Source organism: Podarcis bocagei (assembly GCF_964188305.1).
Source record: "Podarcis bocagei genome assembly, chromosome: 12".
Classification (NCBI taxonomy): Eukaryota; Metazoa; Chordata; class Lepidosauria; order Squamata; family Lacertidae; genus Podarcis; species Podarcis bocagei.
This window is the reverse complement of record NC_138137.1, coordinates 55,192,212-55,220,135: the sequence shown is the minus strand read 5'-3', so window position 1 is coordinate 55,220,135 and position 27,924 is coordinate 55,192,212. Positions and strand designations below refer to the sequence as shown.

Sequence of the window (27,924 nt, the reverse complement as noted above, 5' to 3'; positions counted from 1 at the left end):
CTTTCAAACAGAGGTTGCCCCGGCCTCCTCCTCTGCCTCCTCTTATCCTAGACCTCCCCTTTATTCTCCAGGCCGGTGGTGGTGCTGAACTTGGCCAGCTTGTTTCTCAAGGTCAGTGAGAGGGGAATCTGCATGCTGCCAAGGGGGTTTGGGTAGGGCAAAATCTGGCGCGTGGTTTAAGTTGCCAGCCGGTTGTCCCCTGCAGCCGCTGCCGCTTCTGTGTGGGATTCGCTAGTGGCACAGCTGCTGGCTAGCGAAGGGTTAAACGGCATGTGCGCTCAGCTGGAAGGAGAGAGGTGTGCGGAGGGCAAGTCGGAGGGAACTGCTTCTGGCCATGGCATTCATCCACAGTGTGGCAGCTTCGATATCGATATACTGGCATCGCAACGGTGAGAGGTCCTTGGGACGTCACATGCAGGTGTGTTCACTGGAGCAACAACAACAACAAAAGAGTCAGGCAAAGAAAGCTCGTTCGAAAAGGCCGTAAAACTTCCACGCTCGGTGCATCTCCGAGCGCCTGTCAGAGGCTGCCCCAGGAAAACGATCGCCTCTGCTATCACATTGCGCCGCCGGCTGCAGATAGAGCAATTACTAAGCTAAAATTGGACAGGACGGCTGCTTTGCAGATGATTTCCCTCTCCGCCCCGCCTCACCCCAGCTACAGTGCCATTCCCTGCCTTATGCTATTTAAGACCCAGGCTCCATTAACTGTCTCCCTCCCTTGCCACCGTGATCAATAATGCAGCTTCCCTTTAAAAAAACATTCGGCGTAATCGATGCAGGATAGAGCCAGTAGAATTAACACACCTGAGCGTTTCTTCCAGGACCAAAGAACAGTGGGTTGGGTTTTTTTAATTGATGCAAAGGCAGGGGTGCAATTAGGTCATTCTGACCTCTGGCCTTACTGGGGCCGTATATGTGTCTGTTCAGGCAGTGGGGGGGTTAGCCCTCTTTAGACAGAATTATTTTACTTTAAAATTGTGGCAAGCTAGCTCTGCTGCATTGAGGGCACTTTCTAACTTGTTCCACACCCTCCAGTTTTCCTTTGATGAAATTAGGTACCTCATTTTCACTACAGTCATACCTCAAGTTACAGACGCTTCAGGTTGCGTTTTTTCAGGTTGCGGACTGCCAAAACCGGGAAGTACCAGAATGGGTTACTTCCGGGTTTCGGTGGTCGCACATGCGCAGAAGTGCTAAATTGCGCTTTGCACATGTGCAGAAGTGCTGAATCGCAACCCGCGCATGTGCAGGCACGGGTTGCGAACACTGCGGGTTGCGAATGTGCATTCCGCACGGATCACGTTCACAACCCGAGCATCCACTGTAATATTATTACAATTATTACTACTACAACTGGACCTAATGGTCAGAGGTCCCTTTACCTTTACTACTACTACTGTTACCCCACATATCTGATAGGGTTGCCCCAGCCACTCTGGGCAGCTTCCAACATATATAAAAACATAATAAAGCATTAAACATTACAAAACCCTAACCCTCTACAGGGCTGCCTTCAGATGTCTTCTAAAGGTTGTATAGTTACTTATCTCCTCGGCTCAGGGGCCACATAATTCCATACCCTCCGAAATTTATCCGGCGAAAATAGGGACGTCCTAAGGAAATGCGGGACATTCCAGGATCAAATCAGAAACCGCGACGGCTTCTGTAAATCCCAAACTGCCCCTGGAAAATAGGGACACTTGGAGGGGCTGTAGTTCTGCAAAGCAGGGACCTTTCTTGCTTCAAAGATATTCCCTGATGGTAACCCCTATGCAGAAGGAGAAATTAACCGTAAAGACTAGGAGCTTCAACAACCCGTAGCTCTAACCATTGTGAGCTTCCTGTTAACAGATTGAGGTTGAATTCTGACAAGACAGAAGTACTGTTTTGGGGGGACAGGGGGTGGGAGGAGGTGGGGGACTCTCTGGTCCTGGATGAGGTAACTGCCCTTGACCAGGTACACAACCTGGGAGTCATTCTGGACTCACAGCTGTCCATGGAGGCACAGGTCAATTCTGTGTCCAGGGCGGCTGTTTATCAGCTCCATGTGGTACGCAGGCTGAGACCCTACCTGCCCACAGACTGTCTTGCCAGAGTGGTGCGTGCTCTGGTTATCTCCCGCTTGGACGACTGCAATGCGTTCTACGTGGGGCTACCTTTGAAGGTGACCCGGAAACTGCAATTAATCCACAATGCGACAGCTAGACTGGTGACTGGGAACGGCCGCCGAGACCACATAACACCAGTCCTGAGAGATCTGCATTGGCTCCCAGTACGTTTCCCAGCACAATTCAAAGTGTTGGTGTTGACCTTTAAAGCCCTAAACAGCCTTGGCCCAGTATACCTGAAGGAGCGTCTCCACCCCCATCGTTCAGCCCGGACACTGAGGTCCAGCGCCGAGGGCCTTCTGGCGGTTCCCTCATTGTGAAAAGTGAGGTTACCAGACAGAGGGCCTTCTTGCTAGTTGCACCCGCCCTGTGGAACACCCTCCCTTCAGATGTGAAGGAAATAAGCAGCTATCCTATCTTTAAAAGACATCTGAAGGCAGCCCTGTTTAGGGAAGCTTTTAATATTTAATGCTGTATTGTTTTTAACACTCGATTGGGAGCTGCCCATAGTGGCTGGGGAAACTAAGCCAGATGGGCAGGGTATAAATAAATTATTATTATTATTATTATTATTATTATTATTATTATTATTATTATTATTCGAGCTGCATCCTCTGCACACTACAATATACCATATCCGTGAAGGAATGACAAAAAAGTTGTGTACGTGGCTGCATGGGCCTGCTAAAAAAAAAATATGGCCCCGATCCAGCCAGAAGCTAAAGCACCCTTAAGTAGCAGCATTGCGTTCAGTCAAAGAACAGAGTGCATGGCTGGCTGTGTCCCAGGGATGGAGGACTTGTGGGGCTCCAGGTGTTACCAAACTTTAACTCCCACCATTCCAAAGTCAAACCACTGGTCCTGCCGGCTTGGGCTGATGCAAATTGAAGTTCAGGAACATCTGGAGGGCTGTGGGTTCCCCATCCCTTGTTGGATCCCACTGAAATCAATAGCATGTAGATTTCAGAGTGCCAGGCTGGTGTTAAAAACTATAGGATCTGGGTTATTATTATTATTATTATTATTATTATTATTATTATTATTACTATTAGGACTGGGTTTAGGTTTGATGAGGCCCTAAGCTACTGAAGGTAATGGGGCCCTTTATATGTCCAGCTGTCCTTTGTCAACAACAAATTGGCACTGTTTTGTGTGTTGAATATATGCTATGTGGTAATTTATGGACCTAATAGGTATCTAAACCAGTGATATTTTAGGGAGCAGGCTAGCAGGCGGGGCCCATGACTTACATCGTAGGAGCCTACACAACACAAAACACAGTTGCTGTATGTAGGTTTTATTTTATTTGTTTTTTATCTTATATTTTGGAAATGTACATCCAGTATTTTTTCCTTTAATTTTTTTTTGGTAGGAGGCCCAAGAGAGTGTGGCCCTAAGCTTTAGCTTTGTTTAGCTTATACGTAAATCCAGCACTGATTATTATGGGATTCTCTCCTCCCCTACCCCAGGGCTAGCCTAAGACATTTTGCTGCCCGGGGCAAAAGACAGATTGACACATTTCCCCATGGACAGACAGTACAAGTGAATCTTACATGGGTGGTTTGGATCCAAGGGTTCTGTGTGCGCACGAAAATTGCGGATTCCCGATCCCTTGGAACTGTTCTTGCAGGTGATGTCTGGAAGGGAGAAAACCTCACCCCCTGTTCCTAGAGGCAAGCTCACCTTGCCCAGCAAGCAAGTTGGAGACCTTAAAACCTCTTCCTTGCTCCAGCTACCCGGCGCATAGAGAGCAGGTTCTGGGGGGCTCACATGAGAGGCGGCGCACTGAGCAGGGTCCCAGCAAGGTGGAGAACTTAACAGCTCTTTACGTGCTGAGTAACCTCAAATGAGCCTGGCACATGAAGAACATTTAAGATCTCTGCTTTCTTTGCATTTCACACACACAATTTAAACCAGTCGGCCTTCAGCCGCGTATGGTTGAAATCATGCAAGTTAAATGCACATAAGATGCAATCGTACATTACAAAGAGCTCCCTCAGCTGGCAGAAGAGCTTGTCCCTACACTCGAGTAGGACCCTGGCAGAGACACATGCCCCACTGGCATGTTCTCTCCCTCCTGGTTGATCGTTCGGGAGCTTCAAAAGCTTTCTTCCACCCGAACATCACAGTGACCGATGCCAACAGACATCGGCACACTTAGGGATCTACAGAGTCTTTGCAGCTTGTGTGACAGACCTCAGCAACTCAGCATTTTGGCTAATCTACTTTATTGACATATAAACACTCATGGAGCACTGCAACATGGCTCCCTCTCTCTCTAGCATCAGACAGCAAAGAGAAAAAGGACAAAGGACAATAGTCCCACTTCATGGAACACAGTAACACAAACATCCTGTCTCCGTCACTTCCCACTCTGTGGAGTCAAAACATACACCGTCATGTGATAGACAACAATCCCATGACTGCAGTCATGGAGCAGGAATTCTAACAGATGCCACTGTACTGGAAGACAGCTGCCTAGTGCAAATACTACTACTACTACCACCACCACTACTACTACTACCACTACTACTACTACTATACAATATATTTATACCCCGCCCATCTGGCTGGGTTGCCCCAGACACTCTGGGCGGTTTCCAATACATATAAAAACATCATAAAAATCAAACATTAATAGTAACAATCTGATACAATATACAGTGGTACCTCGGTTTACGAACTTAATCCGTTCCGGAAGTCCATTATTAAACCAAAGCTGTTCTTAAACTGAGGTGCACTTTCCCTAATGAGGCTTCCTGCCACCAGTGCCCTTCCCCCATTCGGATTCCGTTCGTAGACCGAGGTAAATTTCGCTAACCGGAACACTACTTCCGGTTTTGCAGAGTTCATATACCGAGTAGTTCGTAAACAGGGCTGTTCTTAAACCGAGGTACCACTGTATATAAAAAAAAATCACAATAACTTTAAAATAAACAACATATCAAATAAAGCAACATTCAATAATCCATTAGAGTCTAATAGTAAACAGTAAAATTAAAGGATGGCAAATAATAATTAAACAGTTTACACTTATCAATTGAAATAAAGAAGTGCCAACCTATAATCAATAAAAAAATAACAGCAAATCACCATGCACAAAATTCCACAAAACATACAAAACCATGTAAAAGGATCAAATTGAGAAACATGGTACACACAACTTATAATTTATTTATTTTAAAATATCCTAAAAAATAACTAAGGGCTCAGGAAAGCAGTGATTCCCATTCTGAGCTGCATTCATAGCAGGGGTGGCCCATCCCATTTTGCCATCCCCCCCCCCCCCACTGTCCCACACTTCCTGAAACCTCAGTTACTAGGCTCAGCCCTGGAGAAGTGGTGGTGAGATCTCACTATAGCGCCGCAAGATCTGCCTGGAAGCCATTGCTGCTTCTCCTTGCTTTTCCAATGGTGGTGGCAGGGGTGTCCCCTTGAGATTTTGCTACCTGAGGCAGCTGCCTCAGTCTGTCTCATGGGCGGGCCGGCCCTGGTCACCAATATCGTTGCTTTTTGCAGTCCAGGGCCAGTTCTGCTCTGGAGTCACTCCCACGTTATTCCTTTCTATTCCTTTCTGTGCTGACTGTAGTGTTCAGTCCAAAGAACGAGCAGAACCCAACAGGGCTGGCTCCCTTGGGTGCATGAAGTTTGTACGACACCTCAAGAACAACATCTGCTTGGTCGTACTTTGGGAGGTTTCCTGTCTGCTTGGGGGCTTGGGCTGGGTGTGGGCTTCCATTAAGTTATTGACTCTGTGGGAATATGACCCATGGGAAGATAATAGCAGCCGGGGCTACTGTGGGCAGCTGATAGCAGCGAGTTCGAGGCCTGATACAGTTGTGGGTAGGATGATATCTTAGCTAGGAGTGTATAGGTGGCAGTTCACAGTGCATTGTGGGTAGAATGCACACTATCTACAAACATATATACATGCACAAAAATAAGTTGGAGTGGAATATCCCCCACTACTTATCTTTCTGCTGGAAAAAGCTTCACTACTTGAATTTTTGCATGTTAGCCTAACAACAACAACAACATTTTTTTTATATTCCGCTCTCCCCAGCTGAAGCCGGGCTCAGAGCAGCTAACAACAGTAAAAGTAACACAGTTTACATAAAATCACAATCAATTAATTGAAACACATTCTAAAATCAATTCATTCTAAAATCAATTCAGAGTCAAATTAATGGCAACCCTTGGGCTAGAGTTCTATGAGGATTACAGAAAGAGGGCGTCAGACTGTGCCTTGGCCAAAGGCCTGGTGGAACAGCTCTGTCTTGCAGGCCCTGCGGAAAGATGTCAAGTCCCGCAGGGCCTTAGTCTCTTGTGACAGAGAGTTCCACCAGATCGGGGCCAAGGCTGAAAAAGCTTCTGTTAAGGGTGCAGGAACTGGCCAAGGGGTGGCTGGGTGGGTGTAGTAAAGTAAAGGTAAAGGGACCCCTGACCATTAGGTCCAGTTACGGACAACTCTGGGGTTGCGGCGCTCATCTCGCTTTATTGACCGACGGAGCCGGCGTACAGCTTCCGGGTCATGTGGCCAGCATGACTAAGCCACTTCTGGCGAACCAGAGCAGCGCACGGAAACACTGTTTACCTTCCCGCTGGAGCAGTACCTAGTTATCTACTTGCACTTTGACGTGCTTTCGAACTGCTAGGTTGGCAGGAGCAGGGACCGAGCAACAGGAGCTCACCCCGTCGCAGGGATTCGAACCACCGACCTTCCGATCGGCAAGCCCTAGGCTCTGTGGTTTAATCCACAGCACCACCCATTAGACTAGGGACAGCTGAATATTGTGCTGGGAATATTCACCCTGCACATGTATGAATGAAGACAGCTCTGCGGGCAGAATAACTCCCGCGATGCCTTGGAGCCCACAACCAACTCCATGAAATGTGAAGGTATCTCCCCCTGCTTCCTTCCCTCTGCAGATCTGGATCCCCTTCGAGTTGGCTTTTGTGGCAGCAGCGATCCTCCAACATGGGCATTAAAGCTCAGTTGCCCACTTACGAGCTGGGGCTCTACGCTCTGGTCGTGGCAGGTGCCATCGTTTACAGCGGGCAGGAGATCTTCGAAAGCTCCAGAGGTAACTTTTTCCGTCCAGTCAAGGCCAAGAGAATGGGACTTTGAGTCAGCTGGGCCAGAGGAGAGGACATCTCCCTTTTTCCACTTGTCCTATAAAACAAGGGCGGAGAGTTTTTTCTTCTTCAGCTGAGGGCCACATTCTCTCCTGGGCAAGCTTCTTGGGGCCACATGCCAGGGTGGGCGGGGCCATAAGCCAAAGTGGGTGGAGCAACCAATGATAATTTGCTTCCACCTCCCTCTCTATTGTCCATCAAGGCAGGCTTGAAGTTCTATCAGAGGACAAGGATGCATTATAGCTAGGCAAAAACAGCCAATGAGGGTGCAAGGCAGGGTGTGGGTGTGGCTCAGGAAGGGGTGTGGCTTGGGAAGGGGCATGGCCTGAATAGACTCCTGAGAACCAGGCAGAGAGATGATTTTATAAATAAACATATAAACAAAACATATTGAGAGCCAGTGTGGTGCAGCAGTTAGAGTGCTGGACCAGGGTTCGAATTCCCACTCAGCCATGAAGCTAGCTAGAGAGATACTCTCAGCCTAACTTATGTCAAAGGATTGCTGAAAGGATAAAATGGGAAAGAGAACTCTGTATGCTGCCTTAAGTTCCATGAAAGAAAGGTGGGATATATACAGTGGTACCTCGGGTTACAAACACTTCGGGTTACAGACTCCGCTAACCCGGAAGTAGTACCTCGGGTTAAGAACTTTACCTCTGGATGAGAACAGAAATTGCGCGGCGGCAGCAGGAGGCCCCATTAGCTAAAGTGGTACCTCAGGTTAAGAACAGTTTCAGGTTAAGAACGGACCTCCGGAACGAATGAAGTTCTTAACCAGAGATACTACTGCAAATGAAATAACGTGAATAAACAGAAACAAAATGGAAAAGATTCAGAGCTCTGGTAACACAATAATATTCCAGCTTCCACCCAGTGAAAGAAGGCAAATTCAAAGAAATGAGCCTCCCAAAAGGGTCAGATGTAGCCAGGATGCTGAACTAGATGTGCCATTGGCCTGATCCAGCTCATCTTAGGTTCTTATAAGAGTATTGAGGCAGATATATGCAAACACACTTTCGATTCTGCCTGCGCCTGCAAAAGTTTAGGGGACAACAGACTGCTTTGTTCCCCATCAGCTCATGCCCCTTGACTTCCTGCTGAAATCCTGTATAATTTTGTGCCACAAGCTTTTATTTTGCAGGGTGGGGGTGGGTTCCTACTTTTCTTGTGCTAGAGAACAAATCCCCCCCCCCAGGCAGAAAGAACTCAGTAGCAGCAGGGAAGCATTGCAGAACCGCAAATAAAGCCGAACGGTGTGTGGATGGTCTGGTGCAAATCCGCCACTGAGATGGATCTCTCGCTTGGACTACTGCAATGCGCTCTATGTGGGGCTACCTTTGAAGGTGACCTGGAATTACAACTAATCCAGAATGCGGCAGCCAGACTGGTGACTGGGAGCGGCCGCCAAGACCACATAACACCGGTCTTGAAAGACCTACATTTCTGAGCACAATTCAAAGTGTTGGTGCTGACCTTTAAAGCCTAAAAGGCCTCGGTCCAGTATACCTGAAGGAGCGTCTCCACCTCCATCGTTCTACCCAGACACTGAGATCCAGCGCTGAGGGCCTTCTGGCGGTTGCCTCCCTGTGAGAAGCCAAGTTACAGGGAACCAGGCAGAGGGCCTTCTCGGTAGTGGCGCCCGCCCTGTGGAACGCCCTCCCACCAGTTGTCAAAGAGAAAAACCACTACCAGACTTTTAGAAGACATCTGAAGGCAGCCCTGTTTAGGGAAGCTTTTAATGTTTAATTGATTATTATATTTTAATATTCTGTTGAAAGCCACACAGAATGGCTGGGGAAACCCAGCCAGATGGGTGTGGTATATATAATAAATTATTGTTATTGTTATTGTTATTATTAATGACACTGATTGCATCAATGAAATGTAGCGGGGGGGACCCTCAGCCCCACCCCCATCAGTCTGGAGAAGCCTTAAGCCTGCCCACAGCAAGGGAAAATATAGCCCCTTGCTTTTTAACAACAACAATAACAATAGTTTTCATTGTATACCGTATTTTTCGCTCTATAGGACACACTTTTTCCCTTCTAAAAAGTAAAGGAAAATGTGTGTGCGTCTTATAGAGTGAATGCAGGCTGCGCAGCTAAGCCCAAAGCCAGAACAGGGAGCCGGAGCGCTGCGCAGCGCTCCGTCTTGCTGTTCTAGCTTGGGGTTAGCTGCGCAAAGCCTCCGCAGGGCAGTGGGGGGCCTTCACCCCCCTGCTCTGCGGAGGCTTCAAAGGCTGTCCCTCAAGCCAGAACAGCATGAGGCTATCCAAGAAGCCAGATCTCTCTTGTTGTTCTGGCTTCTGGGGTTCAGAATTTTTTTCTTCTTGTTTCCTCCCCCCCAAACTAGGTGAGTCTTATCATCCGGTGCGTCCTATAGAGCGGAAAATACAGTAGTTACACTGTGGTATTAGCACCCTGTGCTCCTTAAAGAGCTACATGAGCATTGGGATTTAACACAGACAGTGGTGCAATGATACAGGGAGGCTGGGAAGGCAGCGCTGTCACGCCAACTTAAAGTTTTGTTGCATTTGGGAAGGAGGATTAAGAGGGTAAAACGGAAGGACAGAGCCTGTTGAGCCAAAGCCAAGCATTCGGCCAGAAGTTTTGAAGTTGCTCCATAACGCTTGGAGTAAAGGTCAGCATTCTGGCACCTGCCTAGGCTCCCTGGAGTCGCCAGGGCATACGCAGTAGGGTGCCAGGTTCCTAAGCTCAGCCCCAGTGCGCCATTGCACAGATGTTGCACACAAGGGTGCAGGCCTCTGTGTGTGGCTCATTCCCCGCCACCCCGTCGCCTCTGTTGTGCCAAGTTGAGTTGGAGCTGATGGTGTGTTGCCGTAGCAACATGGCGATGTGCCACTTTCGTACATGTGCAGCTCACCCCCTGACTTACCCCTGGTTCCACCCTTTGTCTGTGCCAGGTACCAGAAGCTACCCAGAGCATGCAGTTGTGTACCACAAAATGACCGTAACAGATTGTGGACATGGCTTTTTTCCCAAGTGACCAAATAAGGGCAGTGGACATTGTGGCGAGTCACCGAGTCACCGCAGTATACCATCTGGCTGAGTTTTTGCAGCATACCAACATGGGGAAAAGTAAGGGTGCAGTGGAGAGACGGGCATGGTGCACACACGCTAGTGGAGCCAATCTGGTGGTTCTGCCAAGGTGTTTGCAACAACCTTGCCACTGCCTTGCCTTTCCCCTCCCCTCCATCCTGGCATGGTGCAATAACTCTGGTCAGGAGGATGCCAGGTGATTGATGCAGTGGGAGTTTGAAATATACTTGGAGTCGAGTGTGAATTTCATGCTCTTTATTCAGCTCGTAGAAGCAATGAATGAAACTTCCCCCCAAACGTCTGGCTATATATACATTATTTACACAATGGTCCCCACGTGATTGGCTAATTCCGGGCTGCTCCTGTAGGCCAATCAGGTTGAGGATTCACCTCCTCCAGAAGCCTGATTGGTTGCTCCCGCAGGCCAATCAGGTCGCTGATTCACTTCCACCTGGAGTTGGATTGGGTGGCTCCCGCAGACCAATCAGACTGCTGCATTCTGGATCCTATTTTTCTAGGATTCAGCTCAGTACATGAAATATACTCAGAGTCGAGTGTGGATTTCATGCTTTTTATTCAGCTCATAGTAGTGAGGAATGCAAGTTCCCCCGAAATATCTGCTTTATATACATTATTTACACAATGGGCGCCACACAATTGGCTAAATCTGGGATTCTCCTGTAGGCTAATCAGGTTGCGGCTTCACTTCCACCTGGAGTTGGATTGGGTGGCTCCTGTGGACCAATCAGACTACTGCATTCTGGATCCTATTGTTCTAGGACCAATCAGACTGCTGTAATTTGATCCTATTAAACTCAGTACATAACAGAGTTGTAGTTCAGAATGCCTGGAGGGAACTAGATTGGCCGAGCCAAGGTGTTTTCTCGATGCAACCCAGTGCTTCCCCCAACAAGTAACACATTTTCTCTTTCAGAAAGCATGAACCGAAAAGCTTTCCGGGAGAACATTAAACCAGGATGGCATTACTTTGGCAGGAAAATGGTGAGCGGTACAATTTTCGGGGCCATCTTTGGCCAGTCGCTGCTTAGAAGGGGGCTGGGCCGGTCCAGGCTGCAATGAATATTCACACCTGTTTAAAATTTGCCAAAAATTCCCGTTGCCTCCAGAGCTGTCGGAGGGGCTGTTCAGTGAATTTGCATGAAGGAGGGATGTGGGTGGAGCATGTGTGAATTGTGTAGGCATAAATGAAGACTGGGAGACATATGGGTAAGTGCATCTGGGTGGGCGTACAAAATATGACTGGGTGCAGGAACCTGCCTCATGTTCTAGCTCTATAGTCCTGCCATGACTACAGATCTATGAAATCATAGATCTATGGGCCAAGGCATCTATGAAGTCAATAACTTCCCGTGATCTATGGGGCCACAACTACTACAGATGTTCGCTCTTGTTCAAAAGCAGCATCACCGCCTGTCACTGAAAAACATCCAAAAACTCAGCATGGAGGGCAGTGAATACTGGCCAGGCCTGCTGGAGTGTACCCAGGACAGTGGGTGCCCGGGTTCATGTGTATGCATGCATCTGATGTCAGCATGCCTGCCGTGGCCAGGGTGCATTTTTGGGAGGGAGTGTGACTGGGCGCCCCCACACGGGCTCCCTCAGCCAGCATGGTGTAGTGGTTAAGAGCGGTGGACTCATAATCTGGGGAACCGGGTTCGCTTCCCCGCTCCTCCACATGCAGCTGCTGGGTGACCTTGGGCCAGTCACACTTCTCTGAAGTCTCTCAGCCTCACTCACCTCACAGAGTGTTTATTGTGGGGGAGGAAGGCAAAGGAGATTGTTAGCCGCTTTGAGACTCCTTCGGATAGTGATAAAGCGGGATATCAAATCCAAACTTCTTCTTCTTCTCATTGGAGTCTGGTTCCAGCACGCAACTGGAGCTCTACTCCCGGGTCAAATCTGATTCAGGGGTGGACAGAGCGGAGGAGAGGCACTGGCTGCCCCCACGAGGGAGCAGCCAGCATCCCAGCTCAGCTCCACTCCTATGTCAGGTCTGACCCGGGAGGTGGACAGAAGATAGAAAGTCGGGGCAGCATTGCTGCTCATCTCCTCAGTTGGGCAGCAGGCCGGGCACAGCGGGCTCCCTCAGGGGCACACTTGGTGGAAGGATACGTTCTGCCCTTGGGTGTGCTGACATCAGGCGCACTTGCCCCTGCGGCATGCGTGGCCCCTTCATGGGGAATGTTGTGGGGGCTGGAGCGCACACAGCCCCACACAGTTGGCACCTATGATACTGGTATTGATAAATATGCAGGTAAAAGGTAAAGGGACCCCTGACCGTTAGGTCCGGTCTTGACCAACTCTGGGGTTGCGGCGCTCATCTCGCTTTACTGGCCGAGGGAGCCGGCGTACAGCTTTTGGGTCATGTGGCCAGGATGACTAAGCTGCTTCTGGCGAACCAGAGCAGTGCACGGAAATGCCGTTTACCTTCCTGCCGGAGTGGTACCTATTTATCTACTTGCACTTTGACGTGCTTTCGAACTGCTAGGTTGGCAGGAGCAGGGACCGAACAACGGGAGCTCACCCCATCGCAGGGATTCAAACCGCCGACCTTCTGATCAGCAAGCCCTATCATGTACTGGTGGGAGGCTTTTCCACACACCTGGGGCCCTTATCCAAGAAGGAGAAGAAGGAGAAGAAGGAGAAGAAGAAGGAGAAGGAGAAGGAGAAGGAGAAGGAGAAGGAGAAGAAGAAGAAGAAGAAGAAGAAGAAGAAGAAGAAGAAGAAGAAGAAGAAGTTGTTATTTATACCCCACCCACCTGGCTGGTTTTCCCAGCCACTCTGGGTGGCTCCCAACAGAATACAGTGGTGCCCCGCAAGACGAATGCCTCGCAAGACGAAAAACCCGCTAGACGAAAGGGTTTTCCGTTTTTCGATGCGCTTCGCAAGACGAATTTCCCTATGGGCTTGCTTCGCAAGACGAAAACGTCTTGCAAGTCTTGCGATTTTTTTCGCTCCCCCCTTTTTCTAAGCTGCTAAGCCGCTAATAGCCTTTTAGCTGCTAAGCCGCTAAGCCTTTAATAGCTGCTAAACCGCTAAACCGCTAATAGCGCTAATCCGCTAAGCCGCTAATAGGGTTGCTTTGCAAGACGAAAAAACCGCTAGACGAAGAGACTCGCGGAACGGATTATTTTCGTCTTGCGAGGCACCACTGTATTAAAAACACAAGTGGTGGTTCACTGCTGCCGCCAGACCTGCCTGAGGCAGCGACCCCACTCTGCCTAATGAGTGGGCTGGCCCTATTAAGCCTATGCAATGCACTTAGTTTTGCCTGCCATTGGAACCCTTGCTTGCAATATTTCCATGCAACTGCACAGCAACCAGGGACATGGTTGCTTCTTCTAGACAGGGGAAGGGTAAATCGAGAGAAAATGGACAGGACGGGTAGGTTAGAGGATCAAATTTTGATGCTTGTGATGCCGTGTGAATGACCAGAAAAACTTGTGTGAATAACCTGCACCGATCCCGAAATAAACACCTATCTGGAATTATCCAGAAAGTTGTGTCAACTTTTTCTCCGGCAAGCAGGACTGGCTGCTGTGTTGATTGTGTGTGAGGCAGGGCTTGTGAAAGCAGAAAATCTGAGCTTCTGTGATCTTACTGCTTCAGTTCTCTGTCCTTGCAGGATGCAGCTGACTTTGAATGGGCCATGTGGTTCACTTCCTTCAGAAACTTCATCATCTTTGCCCTCTCTGGGCATGTTCTCTTCGCCAAGATCTGCTCCATGACGACTCCTCAAGTAAGCAAGTACAGTACTCTGGCCCTTTAACGTTAAGTAAGGCTTACAGCACCACCTGCTGGCAGGTTTCTGTTACAAGCAATTGGATCAAATGCTTACGTCTGAAAAGTGTTTCATCTGTGGCTGGATCGTGACCAAGGTCAACAAAAATTATATGAAGACACACCAGTGGAAATTAAAAGAAAGCTGGAAATGATGGGGATGGAAATAAGAACTGGGGGGAAAGGCATGGGTTAGAATCAATGGTGGATTCTGCAGAAACAACATATAAATATATTCATGTAAATATAATAATGTTGACTCAAGCCTGTCTAAATGTGTTGAACATATTGATCAAAACTGGTCAACTTAAACTCTCCTATGATAGTTAAATAGGCACACATACACCAGAGCTATCTAGTGAATTAATTTCGAGCAGCCAAAATAAATTTACTTTAGCAGCAATTAAACAAGCAATGTAATCAGTCATAGAAATGGACTTGAGGATCATTGCACTGAATACACCTAGAAACTAGTCATATAGTGAGCAATTTGAGGTGGGTGGGGAATAGGAAGCCTTGAGGGAGTCAAGATCCCAGGGGATAAGGCTGCAGTTCTAACTCAACTTACCAGGGAGAAAGCCCCTGTGAATTCATTGGGGTTTATTTCTGAGTAGAGTTGGTTGAGATTGCACTGGAAGCCCCGACTTTAACATAATGCACAGTGGCGTAGCGTGGGTTGTCAGCACCCGGGGCAAGGCAAGTAATTTGTGCCCCCTAACCCGTGGATTTGCGCCCCCTAACCCTAACCCCCAGATGTTGCGCCCGGTGCGGCCAGCCCCCCCTGCACCCCCCACGCTACGCCACTGATAATGCATCATTGCTGTGTACAGATTCTCCTGTAATACTTCAAGGCATGCAAAATGTAGCCATTCTGATCCATGCAAAAAACTATAAACCACAAATGTTCATGTCTGGGCAGTGGAGAGACCTAAACGATACAATACGATAATCTTTATTGTCATTGTCCCATACAGAACAACAAAAGTGAAAATCTGCATCAGACATTCAGAAACCAACAAGCCTGCTATCCCAGCTATCCCAGCCTGGTTAGCCCCCTAAAAACTCTGATACCCCATAATTAAATACAATATACTGCCATAGAGACTCCTTATACTGTGTTTAAAACCAAAATTGCATTTGGATAGAAACTGTTTCTCAGGTGGCTAGTCCTAGTCTTTATAACCCTGTACCTTCTTCCAGAAGGCAGAAGCTGAAAGAGATCATTTCCGGGGTGCGCACTATCCTGCACTATCTCTGCAGCTTTCTTATGGCACCTGGAAGCATAGATTTGATCCAAGGTGGGAAGAGTGCACCCAGTTATTCTCTCCGCAGTCTTTACAACCCTGGACAACATTGTTTTCCCCCTGAACCGTGCAGCTCCCAAACCACACACAGAGACCATAAGTTAATACACCAATGTCCCCAAAGTGTGGCAGGCTTCCCAAGTTCTCCAGAACTCTCCACAAGAAAAGATGTTGCAGAAATCAGAGCAGGTGTGCAGAACCTCTGGCTTCCTAGATGTTGCTCCCAGCATCCCCATGTTGGCTGGGGCAGATGGGAGCTGCAGCCAAGCATTATCTGGGAGGAGGCAAAGCTTCCAGACCCCTGAAGCAGAGGTTGAGGGGAACCAGGACAAATGAAAAAGCCGTGCTTCTTTATCCCAGAATCCTAGGTGTGCAACCTGGTATTTGGAGCACTTGGAATAATAACAATTTATTATTTCTACCCCGCCCATCTGGCTGGCTCCCAACAGAGTATTAAAAACATGATAAAACATCAAACATTAAAAACTTCCCTAAACAGGGCTGCCTTCAGATGTCTTCTAAAAGTCAGATAGTTGTTTATTTCCTTGACATCTGACGGGAGGGTGTTCCACAGGGCAGGTGCCACCACTGAGAAGGCCCTCTGCCTGGTTCCCTGTAACCTCACTTCTCACAATGAGGGAACCGCCAGAAGGCCCTCAGAGCTGGACCTCAGTGTCTGGGCTGATCGATGGGGGTGGAGATGCGAGTGTGTGTGTGTGTTTGCACACTATTTTCACTAATATGTACACTTCATTTTGTGTACATCTTTGGTTGGAGAACTTGAAGGAGTGCAACTTTTGAAGGACAGTTGTTTTGGGGGAGTGAAAACAAGGGCGGACTGCGTTCCAGTGCAAACCAAGCCCAATTTCTCCTCCATCTCCAGAAATGCGTGGTTTCCCCCCTTGGAAATCTGTTTTTGGGGGAGAAAGGGAAACTCCCCATGGGAAGCGAGGCTTCCGCACAGCCAGGAACGTGAGATGAGATCTGAAGGAGCTGCTTAGACGGACGTCTGCAGAGGAAGGGATTCTAGCCCCACGGACCATGAACAGAAGAGAACGGACCACAAAGGCCTGTGACAAAAGTAGACAAAAGGTTATTTCGTTCTCTCACAGCACAGGTCTGTGGTTTACATGGCGTACGGGCTGCTGGCCGTGCTGGGAACAATGGGCAGCACTTACCTGATGATCGTCCTGTCCCACTGCTTGGTCATCTACACCATCTCGCTCGTTAAGCAGAAGTGGCTGTGTTTCATCGCGGGCCTTTGTAGCTTGGCTTCCTTCAAGGTGGAGCCCTTTAGCAGCTGGCAGGTATGTCGGTGTGCAGCTACCTCACCTGCCAAAGAGGGACTTGGCTGGCCGAGTCCTCAGGACCAGACCAGACATGGTCAATGTGGTGGCCTCCAAATGTTCTTGGGCTCCCTGACCATTGGTCATGCTGGCTGGGGCTCAAGGGGAGTTGGAACCCAACAATCCCTGGATGGAAGCACATTGGCTATCTCTGGGTTAGGGGGCTCAGGAGGGTCCAGATCCAAGGCAGGGTCCAAATTACTCGGCCATGGAACTCACTGGAGGAGACTAAGCAAGTTATTATTATCTTTCAGCTTAGCCTACCCCATGGGGCTGGCATTGAGGGGCAATTTGTTGTTGTTGTTTATTGAATTTATATACAGTGGTACCTCGCATTACATACGCTTCAGGTTACATACGCTTCAGGTTACAGACTCCACTAACCCAGAAATAGTGCTTCAGGTTAAGAACTTTGCTTCAGGATAAGAACAGAAATCTTGCTCCAGCGGCGCGGCAGCAGCAGGAGGCCCCATTAGCTAAAGTAGTGCTTCAGGTTAAGAACAGTTTCAGGACCTCTGGAACGGACCTCCAGAACTTAACCCGAGATACCACTGTATTGCCTTCGAGATAAGGACAACTGTGACTTTAAAGAAGAATGGGAGCTTTTTACAAATTACTTAAAAAACAACAACGACGAATTGGACTCCTTGGCAGGTTTTGAAGAAACATACACAAATTTATTGATTGTTAACAAAGTAGACAGATGATTTAAGGATCTTGACAATTTGATAATATGCAGAGAATAACATGTGTTGAAAAATCAGAGAGAGGAGCTGAGGGAAGTCTCAGGGGGGAGGGGAAAAATTGGGGGGGGATGAAAAGGAGATGATATGTTTTGATAATTTGTTGTGTTGAAATTCTTCATAAAAACTATTTTTTAAAAAAGAATTTATATATTGCCCTATACTTGGAGGTCTTAGGGCAGTTCACATAAAAGGATCACGGCATATAAAATAAAAAGCAATAACCCAATAATTACGCCCCCCAAAAGAGCCACATTTTAAAAGGGTATGGGATCAGGTCAGCCAAAGGCCTGGTTAAGAAGCAACGTTTTTGCCTGGTGCCTAAAGGTGTATAATGAAGTGCCAGGCCAATTTCTTTGGGAATAACATTCCACAGAAGGGGAGCCACTGCAGAGAAGGCCCTTGTGCTGCCACCCTCCGGACCTCTCGTTGGCATCTGCCTGTCTCAAGAGACGGCGGAGTGTGCCTCCAGGGATGAAGCCACATCGCTGGAGAATCACAGCGCCAGCTGTGGCTGCAGGGACCAGTAACTCGCAGTTGCTGCCTCCTGCGTTGTTTTTCTTGCATTAGTAGCACCAAAGTGACCTCCCTGGGGCGCAGGTGACCACACCCCACTCTCAGCTTTGCTGATATAGCCCAAAGAAAAGCAGAGCAAAGAAGCAGAGCAACTCCCAGTTTGGCTACTGGAGTTGCTGGAAGGAGGCATACAAGGCAACATCCAACAGTCTTAGGGACTTCACTCCAGATTTGTGTAGGCTTTCCTCCTTGGGCTTTTCTTCTCCCGAAGATGTCCTGCAAGGCTGCAGGTATCAGCCTCACAAGAGGTTCAGAATCAGAGTTTTCCTTCTCCTAGATGGGCTCCCTTCCCAGGTTGACAAACCCCATCTGCCCCTCACTTCCCTCTACAGCTCGGACAAAAATGGCCTTCTTGACTATTGGACCCACACTTATTCTCGTCTGCTCAACCCGCCAATGGGGTGGTGTTAATAAGGGATATATTATAATATAAAAGGTAAAGGTAAAGGGACTCCTGACCATTAGGTCCAGTCGTGACCGACTCTGGGGTTGTGGCGCTCATCTCACTTTATTGGCTGAGGAAGCCGGCGTACAGCTTCCGGGTCATGTGGCCAGCATGACTAAGCCGCTTCTGGTGAACCAGAGCAGCGCACAGAAACGCTGTTTACCTTCCCGCTGGAGCAGTACCTGTTTATCTACTTGCACTTTGACATGCTTTTGAATTGCTAGGTGGGCAGGAGCAGGGACCGAGCAATGGGAGCTCACCCCGTCACGGGGATTCGAACCGCCGATCTTCTGATCGGCAAGCCCTAGGTTCTGTGGTTTAACCCACAGCACCACCCGCGTCCCATATTATAATATAGCTTGTTCAAAAATATGTTCAGATCAGAGCTGCCTGAAAGATCTAGTTCACAGGGTGAACCGAGAGGTTTCTATGCACCAGACGAGACTCTGAAGCAACCTCGTTTCCTTGGTATATGTGGTAACTATTCTCTTTTGTCCAGAATGGGTTTGTAACAGGAAATTTTGATCTTCAAGATGTTCTCTTTTACGGAGGAACCGGCTTCAGCATCATGCGTGCCATGAGTTTTGCCCTGGAGAACTGCGAGAGGAAGGAAGGCAATTACTCCATCTTCGCCCTCCTGAAATACAATTTCTACCTCCCCTTCTTTTTCTTCGGACCTGTCATGACCTTTGACCGGTTCCATGACCAGGTGGGCTGGATTCACTGTCATGCTCTTTGCTGCTCCTTTCCTAAGTTTAAGGCATGCTACTCCTTTCTTGGACGGGGGTCTGTTGGGCAACCCTTTGTGGCTTAGGGCCCTCGTATTTACAGGACCGCTTCTCCTGGTATGCCCCACAAAGGACCTTAAGGTCCATGAATAACCATAGTTTAGAGGTCCCGGGCCCTAAGGAAGTCAGATTATCCTCCACCAGTGGTGGTTCCGACCTGGTGGAATGCTCTGTCCCATAAGACCAGGCCCTGCAGGATTTAACTTCCTTCCACAGGGCCTGTAAGACAGAGCTATTCTGCCTGGCTTTCAATTTGAACTTAGCCTGATCTTTTGTTCCCCTTCCTTCCCTCCCCCTCCCCTTTTTATGAAGATCCCACAGCTAATTCTCCCCTGGTCTCCTCACTGGCCCAAATAGGACTAACTTAGCCAGCTAGCCCTGGTGATCATCAAATGTTTATTGGATGGATTTTCCCCCTAAATTGATTTTTGAATTCTGAGTTTATTGTAATTCACGTTTTATGCTGTATTTTATGCTGTTTTTTGTTGTATCAATTAAGTGTTTTAAATTTGTTGTTAGCCGCCCTGAGCCCGGTTTTCTGAACCAGGAAGGGCGGAGTATAAATAAAAAATCATTATTATTATTATTATACTCCCCGAGACAGTCACTCATGCTACATGATGTTCTCTCTGGGTCCATGAACAAAGCACACGTCCTTCCATCTCCCCCATTTTCCTTGACCACAGGTGCACATCAGTGAGTTGCGGCGCAAAGACTATGAGATGTGGCACATCTGTGTCCATGCTTTCGTTCATCTTGTGGCCATCATGGCAGTGGATGTCTTTTTCCACTTCTTCTATATCCTGACCCTTCCTTCGGACATGAAGTTTGTCAACCACCTCTCAGATTGGGCGTTGGGTGAGTGAGTCCTCAGTCCTGTGCTCAGGGAGTAAAGGAAGCCCCTTTCTTATTTTCTTTCCTTTTTTTAAAAAAAATAATTTTTTAATTTTTTTATTGTTAAAATAATTCAACATTAATACACATACAAACATACATTTCATACAACATACCTACATACATACAACATACCTACAACATACCCACACTCAATCCCACAGATAATTCCCATCACCGTCCACCACCCCTCACCCTTTGTGTTAGACTTCCAATCTACTCAATTGCAATTTCTTTCCACTTCTATTACTTTCTTTCACACACCTTTAACCTAATTTCATACTTCTTTTTCTATTACACATTGTTATCCATCTTATTTAGTATTCCAATATTTGAAACGAAACTTGTTTATTCTAATAGGAGTTCTGATTTTTCGATATAGTTTTGCAAGTATCTTTTAAACACCTTCCAGTCCCTGTCTGCCTTCTCTTTTGAGATCCTTCCAATTTCTCCCATTGTTTTGGATATATTGTAGTACTCCAATAATTTGGCAAGCCACTCTATTTTATTTCCGATATGTTTTCCACATAGATCATTCCCACGTGCTCTTAAGATTACTTTCACGGGAGACATTCCAGTAGAATGCAGGGATGGGGTAAAGATGTTGGGAGAGGCCTGCGTTTTCATGAGACACCAATTCCCACTTCTCAAACCAATCAGCGAAACGAAGCAAAATTCTCCTTTGAAATTTGCACTTCTCCGAATTTTGCAATGCAATCCTCACGCCAGATAACATGTGCAAAAATGCATACATTAGCATGCAAAGAAAAGTATGTATACTAGTCAAATTGCATACAAAGATGTGTAAAGGTAAAGGGGCCCCTGACCATTAGGTCCAGTCGTGGCCGACTCCGGGGTCGCGGCGCTTATCTCACTTTATTGGCCGAGGGAGCCGACGTACAGTTTCAGGGTCATGTGGCGAGCATGACTAAGCCGCTTCTGGCGAACCAGAGCAGTACACGGAAATCCTGTTTACCTTCCCACCAGAGCGGTACCTATTTATCTACTTGCACTTTTGACGTGCTTTCAAACTGCTAGGTTGGCAGGAGCAGGGACCGAGCAACGGGAGCTCACCCCATCGCGGGGATTCGAACCACCAACCTTCTGATCAGCAAGCTCTAGGCTGAGTGGTTTAACCCACAGCGCCACTCGCATCCCACAAAGATGTGTACTTTAGGAGAAATTTGCATTAAATTGTGGGTGGATTTTCAGGATGACTTTTTAATAACAACAACAAAATATCTTAAATTTCTGAGCAGATGTGGAAAACTGGATTTAACATTGGAAAGACATGAAACACGGACGACTTTGTCCATCCATAGGTACAGTGGTACCTCGGATTAAGTACTTAATTCATTCCGGAGGTCCGTACTTAACCTGAAATCGTTCCTAACCTGAAGCACCACTTTAGCTAATGGGGCCTCCTGTTGCCGCCGCGCCACCAGAGCACGATTTCTGTTCTCATCCTGAAGTAAAGTTCTTCACCTGAAGCACTATTTCTGGCTTAGTGGAGTGTGTAACCTGAAGCGTATGTAACCCGAGGTACCACTGTACATGGAAAGTTGCCTTATACTGAGTAAGGACATTGACCCATATAGCTCAGTCCTGTCTACACTGACGGGCAGTTTTCATATAGGGAGTCTTCCTCTGTCTTACCTGGAGATGCTGAGGACCGAACCTGGGACCTTCTGCATCCAAACCAGTTCCCCAAAATGCTTCACATAGTCCTCTGCCCTTGCTTCCTTGTACGTCAACCTTCTGCCCCTCTCCTTCCTCTTCTGTCCCGCAGCTGGCCTGGCTTACTCCAACCTGGTCTACGACTGGGTAAAAGCCGCAGTGATGTTTGGGGTCATCAACACCATCGCCAGGCTGGATCACCTCGACCCCCCTCAGCCACCCAAATGCATCACCATGCTCTACGTCTTTGCAGAAACGTGAGTATCCCCACCTTTATCTTCACAGTCTCCGATTGCTTGGGAGATTGCCCTGGAGAGGACTTAGGCAGCTGTGGAGAGGCGGGGGGAGACTTTCAGCCTTAGGAACTGCTTCGTGGGGGCAAGACGTGCCAGAGATGAGCTGCTGTGCTTATTAGGCCTGACCACTCCTGTGCATATCCTGTTTTTGCTAATAAAGAGTTAACTATGTCCCATACGAATGGACATGGGTGGTGCTGTGGGTTAAACCACATAGCCTAGGACTTGCCAATCAGAAGGTCGGTGGTTCGAATCCCCGCGATGGGGTGAGCTCCCGTTGCTCGGTCCCTGCTCCTGCCAACCTAGCAGTTCGAAAGCTCGTCAATTAAAACACTTAATTGTAATACAGTGGTACCTGTGGATGCGAATGGGATCCATTCCAGAGCCCCGTTCGCATCCCGAAGTGAATGTAACCCATGTCCACGCGTCTTCACGTGTGCAGGTCATGTTTCGGCACTTCCACGCATGCATGTGATGTCATTTTGAGCGTCTGTGCATGTGTGCGCGGCAAAACCCAGAAGTAACACACTCTGTTACTTCCAGGTCGCCACAGAGTGCAACCCAAAAATATTCTACCCGAAGCGTATTTTTCCTAAGGTATGAGTGTACTATATAGAAGCAGCATAAAATACAGTATAAGCACGAATAACAATAAAATTCAAACTTCAAAAATCGATTGGGGGGAAATCTATCCAATAAGCATTATATAGGGCTAGATGGCTGAATTGGTCCTACTTGGGCCAGCGAGGAGGCCAGGGGAGAATTAGCTGTGGGGTCTCAGAGCAGGTAATTTTCATAAAAGGAGAGGGGAGGGAAGAGAAGGGAAATAAAAGATCAGGCTGAATTTGAATTAAAGGCCAGGCGGAATAGCTCTGTCTTACAGGCCTGGCAGAAGGAGGTTAAATCCTGAAGGGCCCTAGTCTCCTGGGACAGAGCATTCCACCAGGTCGGAGCCATCACTGAAAAGGCCCTAATCTAGTCCAACCCCTTGCAACACAGGAATCCTGCCGAATGTGGCATTCGAACCCAGGACCCTGAGAGTAAGAGTCTCATTCTCTGCCGACTGAGCTTGAGCTCTTTGCTTTCAAGGCTAATCCAAACACTATGGAAAATGGAAAACTATTTTCAACCCCCCCCCAAAAAAAATAGCCAATGAAAATGCAGCAGCAACAGTTAATAAAACAAAGCCATTAAACAGCCATCGGAAAAATAAATAGACTTTTGAACCCCTTGCATGAACACACACAAACCTTGTTTCTAAGAGGGACAGTTCAAAGCTTGCCTCTTGAAAATAAAAATCTCATTTCTCCAATAACTCTAAATCCACTGTTTGTTTCTATGGTATTGTGGGCTTTTCATTGCCTTTGGTATTTTTATATTCTTCTGAATGGCTTTGAAAGGCACCTTGAACTGTGGAGGAGGCAGCATTTAAAGGCACACTTGAGAACCGTGAAAGATTCCTTGCCGTATATATTGTTTAGACAGGCCTTTGAAACACGGAAGTTTCTCTTTCTTAACCAATCAGTATTTATTGAGGTTTTCAATGATGTTTTTACAGAAGCCTTTTGCTGATATTATTCTTGCATGCTTTGTGACGCCTGGATTTTTTTAAAAAATGAAAGCGTGAATTATAAATTGGTAAATAAAATAAAATCTGGTTGTGTTACTTCACCCATGGGCTTAGAGCACTTTGCAGCAGCCATGTGCCCTGGAGGGAATAGATGTGGAACCAGGGGCAACAAATAAAGCAAAAGCTTCTGTTTTTTAATCTAACTTCTGCATTTGTCTCGCAGGCACTTTGACAGAGGGATTAACGACTGGCTATGCAAGTAAGTTTCCTTTCCGGCGATGGCACTTAATGTTTCTTGAGGTCCCTGGGAGATTTTCTGCTCTCATTACAAACTATTCACAGACGGTGGTGGAGAAATAAGGGAATATTCATCTAGTGCCCGCCATTTCCACCTAATAATAATAATTTATTATTTATACCCTGCCCATCTGGCTGGGTTTCCCCAGCCACTCTGGGCGGCTTCCAACAGAACACTAAAATACAATAACCTATTAAACATTAAAAGCTTCCCTAACCTGTCTTCAGATGTCTTCTAAAAGTCTGGTAGTTGTTGTTCTCTTTGACATCTGGGGGGGGGGGCATTCCACAGGACGGGTGCCACTACCGAGAAGGCCCTCTGCCTGGTTCCCTGTAACTTGGCTTCTCGCAGCGAGGGAACCGCCAGAAGGCCCTCAGCGCTGGACCTCAGTGTCCGGGCAGAAAGATGGAGGTGGAGATGCTCCTTCAGGTATACTGGACCGAGGCCATTTAGGGCTTTAAAGGTCAGCACCAACATTTGAATTGTGCTCTGAAACGTACAGGGAGCTAGTGTAGGTCTTTCAAGACTGGTGCCATATGGTCTCAGCAGCTGCTCCCAGTCACCAGTTTAGCTACCGCATTCTGGATTAGTTGTAGTTTCCGGGTCACCTTCAAAGGTAGACCAACGTAGAGTGCATTGCAGTAGTCCAAGCAGGAGATAACCAGAGCATGCACCACCCCGGCGAGACTGCGGGCAGGGAGGGTCACAGCCTGCGTACCAGATGGAGCTGATAAACAGCTGCCCTGGACACAGAATTGACCTGTGCCTCTATGGACAGCTGTGAGTCCAGAATGACTCCCAGGCTGTGCACCTGGTCCTTCAGGTCCTTATCAAATCATAGAATTGTCAACTTCAGGTTCTACCCTCTGGAGCAGCAGAAAAGAAGCTTATTCCATCTTGGGGACATGAAACCTCGAGCTAACCTTCTCACTTTGTGTGTGTGTGCTTTGACTCCTAGGTACGTCTACGATTATATCGGGGGCAATCACGACAACATCTTGAAGGAGCTGGTAGCCACCATCGCCACCTTTCTTGTGACCACCCTCTGGCTTGGTCCTTGCGAAATAGTTTACATCTGGTCCATCTGCAACTGCTTTGGCCTCAATTTTGAGCTGTGGGTGCAGCAGTTCTTTCAGCTGAAGCCGTTTGCCGCCATAGAGGTATAAGTGTTGGTCCTTAATGCATTGCTAGACTCTTAAGACCCGCTGGGCTGAGGGTGCGGATACCTCCAGAGGTTATTGTGTTGCATGTGTGCAGCCAACACTAGCATATGTTCGTAGACACATTGCAGGATCTTTTACTGGCGTTACGGCATACACTTGTCATCTTTTTCTTCTTTGGCGATCACTCGTAGCCGAGTAAGATTGTCTTCCATAAACAGTTTTAATAGTGAGTCCGTAAGTGACTGTGGAGGCCAATTTTGGATCCACACGTCCTTCCACAGTGGGGACATTGGTTTCCGGGTGGGAGTTGATCACGGTGTGGATTTGCCAAGCGTGCCTTCCTCTTAGCACGTTTCTCCCTTGCGTTCTGAGTTCAAGTGTCTTTGAAGCCCATGACACCTTTGGTAAAGGCTGTTCTCCAACTGGAGCGCTCGCAGACCAGTGTTTCCCAGTTGTCAGTGTGTATACTACATTTTTTTAGATTTGCCTTGATAAACCTTTTTTTGTTGACCACCAGCATTACGCTTTCCATTTTTAAGTTCGGAATAGAGTAGTTGCTTTGGAAGACGATAATCAGGCATCCGCACAACATGACCAGTCCAATGAAGATGATGTTGAAGAATCATTGCTTTGACACTGGTGATCTTCGCTTCTTCCAGTATACTGGCATTAGCTCGCATGTCTTCCCAAGTGATGTGTAACATTTTTCAGAGACACAATTGATGGAATCTTTCAAGGAGTTGGAGATGACGTTTATAAGTGGATATACTTGTTATGGTTGTGTGTTAACCCTTAAACTTATGCCCACGAGAAACTCTCACACAAGTCTCTTCTCCCGGGCAGGCCAGAATGTCGGAGGCAATGTCTCGGCGGATTAGAGGCTTCTTTGGGGCAGCCAACTTCTGGGCTATCGTCCTGTACAACATCCTTGCCCTCAATAGCCTCGAATTCGCCATTCTCGTCACCACTAGAATTCTCCAAACAGGTAACGTTCCTCCGGCAGAGGAATGGGCTGAAAACCATATTTACCATGGGCTGAAAACCATATTGACCATGATGGGCTGAAAACCATATTTACCATGGCTGTACCCGTTAGCCAGCTTACCTAACAAACCTACTAGAGATGCAGATCAATATTTGGAATTGAACACCTGCTGTTTCTGAGGCCTCTCGACCTCCTTACTTATCTCCAGTAGCACACATTACTTCTTCTGTCCCTGGTCCCTGTGTGGGGCGTCCTAGGCCCTTCCATCCTCCCCATAAAACTCTGCCTCAGAACTGGATTAAAAGTATGAGGGACCTCAGGCTAACACAGCCTTCCTCAACCTTGGGCCCCCAGATGTTGTTGGACTACAACTCCCATCATCCTTGACCACTGGTAGCAAGGGATGATGGAATTTGTAGTCCAGCAACATCTGGGGGCCCAAGTGTGAGAAAGGTGAGGCTAATAGAAGGGGAGGGGTGGGGAACCTCGGGCTCAGGGTCCAAATGTGCCCCCTCAAAAACCTCTCTGTCTGTCCCTCAGGATTTCCCCACAGCCACACCTCTCACTGTCCCTGCTTCACATCCTGAGTGTTTTTGCCTATCTGGAATTTGTCCTTGAACTCTGAGCATGCCTTTTGGGTCAAGGGTAGAAGGTGCATGTGAGCATGTACAGAGAGGGAATGACTGCTAAACCAGTCTAAAACTGTGGCCCAGATATGCTCATTCTCTCATAACATTCCTGTTCCTCAACAGACGCTATCTGGCCAGCTACGAAATATCTGCCCTGTGGCCATGTTGATCTCTTCTCCTTTGCTCTCCTCCTCAGGTTTCCCCCTCAGCACATTATCCATCTGGTTCATCACTTACTGCGGTGTGCAGCTGATCAAGGAGAGAGAACGTTTCCTGGCTCTCCAGGAGGAGAAAGGAGACAAGGACAAGACAGAGTAAAGGAGAGGGAGAGAGGCCAGCCCGCAAAATGGCCGCCGCAGCTTTTTGACACGCTAGGCCAAAGTGCCTGACCCCTCAGCCCTGAGCGCCTGTATGCTGCCACGAAGATCTCCTGTAGCCACGTGCAAGCTCACCTGTGTAATGAACTCCTTTCCCTATTTAAATTAAAAAAGATATTTTCTATAAGACTCAAACACAAGGGCTGCCAAGTTATTTCTGTAAAGAGCCGTTGTGTTGTGAGTGTGCCGTGATTCAGACCTCGCCATTCTTTGGGAGCGCCTCTCATCTATGGCCAGCTTCTGGCTCTGCGGGAAGGTTACACATGGTCACAAACCATTAAATAGTAGGTAATACAGAGGAAGTCCGGGACACAGGTGGCGCTGTGGGTTAAACCACAGAGCTTAGGACTTAGAATCATAGAACCATAGAATCATAGAGTTGGAAGAGACCACAAGGGCCATCGAGTCCAACCCCCTGCCAAGCAGGAAACACCATCAGAGCACTCCTGACATATGGTTGTCAAGCCTCTGCTTAAAGACCTCCAAAGTAGGAGACTCCACCACACTCCTTGGCAGCAAATTCCACTGTCAAACAGCTCTTACTGTCAGGAAGTTCTTCCTAATGTTTAGGTGGAATCTTCTTTCTTGTAGTTTGGATCCATTGCTCCGTGTCCGCTTCTCTGGAGCAGCAGAAAACAACCTTTCTCCCTCCTCTATGTGACATCCTTTTATATATTTGAACATGGCTATCATATCACCCCTTAACCTCCTCTTCTCCAGGCTAAA

General features: G+C 47.7%; 1 protein-coding gene across 1 annotated transcript; it reads left to right on the top strand.

The window, feature by feature from the left end:
• HHATL (hedgehog acyltransferase like) lies at window positions 1-27,327 on the top strand. The gene is made up of 12 exons (XM_081163772.1): window positions 1-111; window positions 7,041-7,195; window positions 11,241-11,308; window positions 13,953-14,066; window positions 16,524-16,718; window positions 19,021-19,230; window positions 19,996-20,167; window positions 21,993-22,137; window positions 23,970-24,005; window positions 25,003-25,204; window positions 26,051-26,192; window positions 27,018-27,327. Exons 2-12 carry the CDS (start codon window positions 7,090-7,092, stop codon window positions 27,137-27,139), a joined length of 1,512 nt encoding a protein of 503 aa, XP_081019898.1. The 5' UTR covers window positions 1-111; window positions 7,041-7,089; the 3' UTR covers window positions 27,140-27,327.
• Window positions 27,328-27,924: the final 597 nt, after the last annotated feature.

Coding starts and splice junctions, on each gene's coding strand:
- HHATL (XM_081163772.1), top strand. CDS start 7,090: ATGGGCATTAAAGCTCAGTTGCCCACTTACGAGCTGGGGCTCTACGCT. Junction 20,168..21,992: donor CCTCTCAGATTGGGCGTTGG/GTGAGTGAGTCC, acceptor TCTGTCCCGCAG/CTGGCCTGGCTTACTCCAAC. Junction 25,205..26,050: donor AGCCGTTTGCCGCCATAGAG/GTATAAGTGTTG, acceptor TCTCCCGGGCAG/GCCAGAATGTCGGAGGCAAT.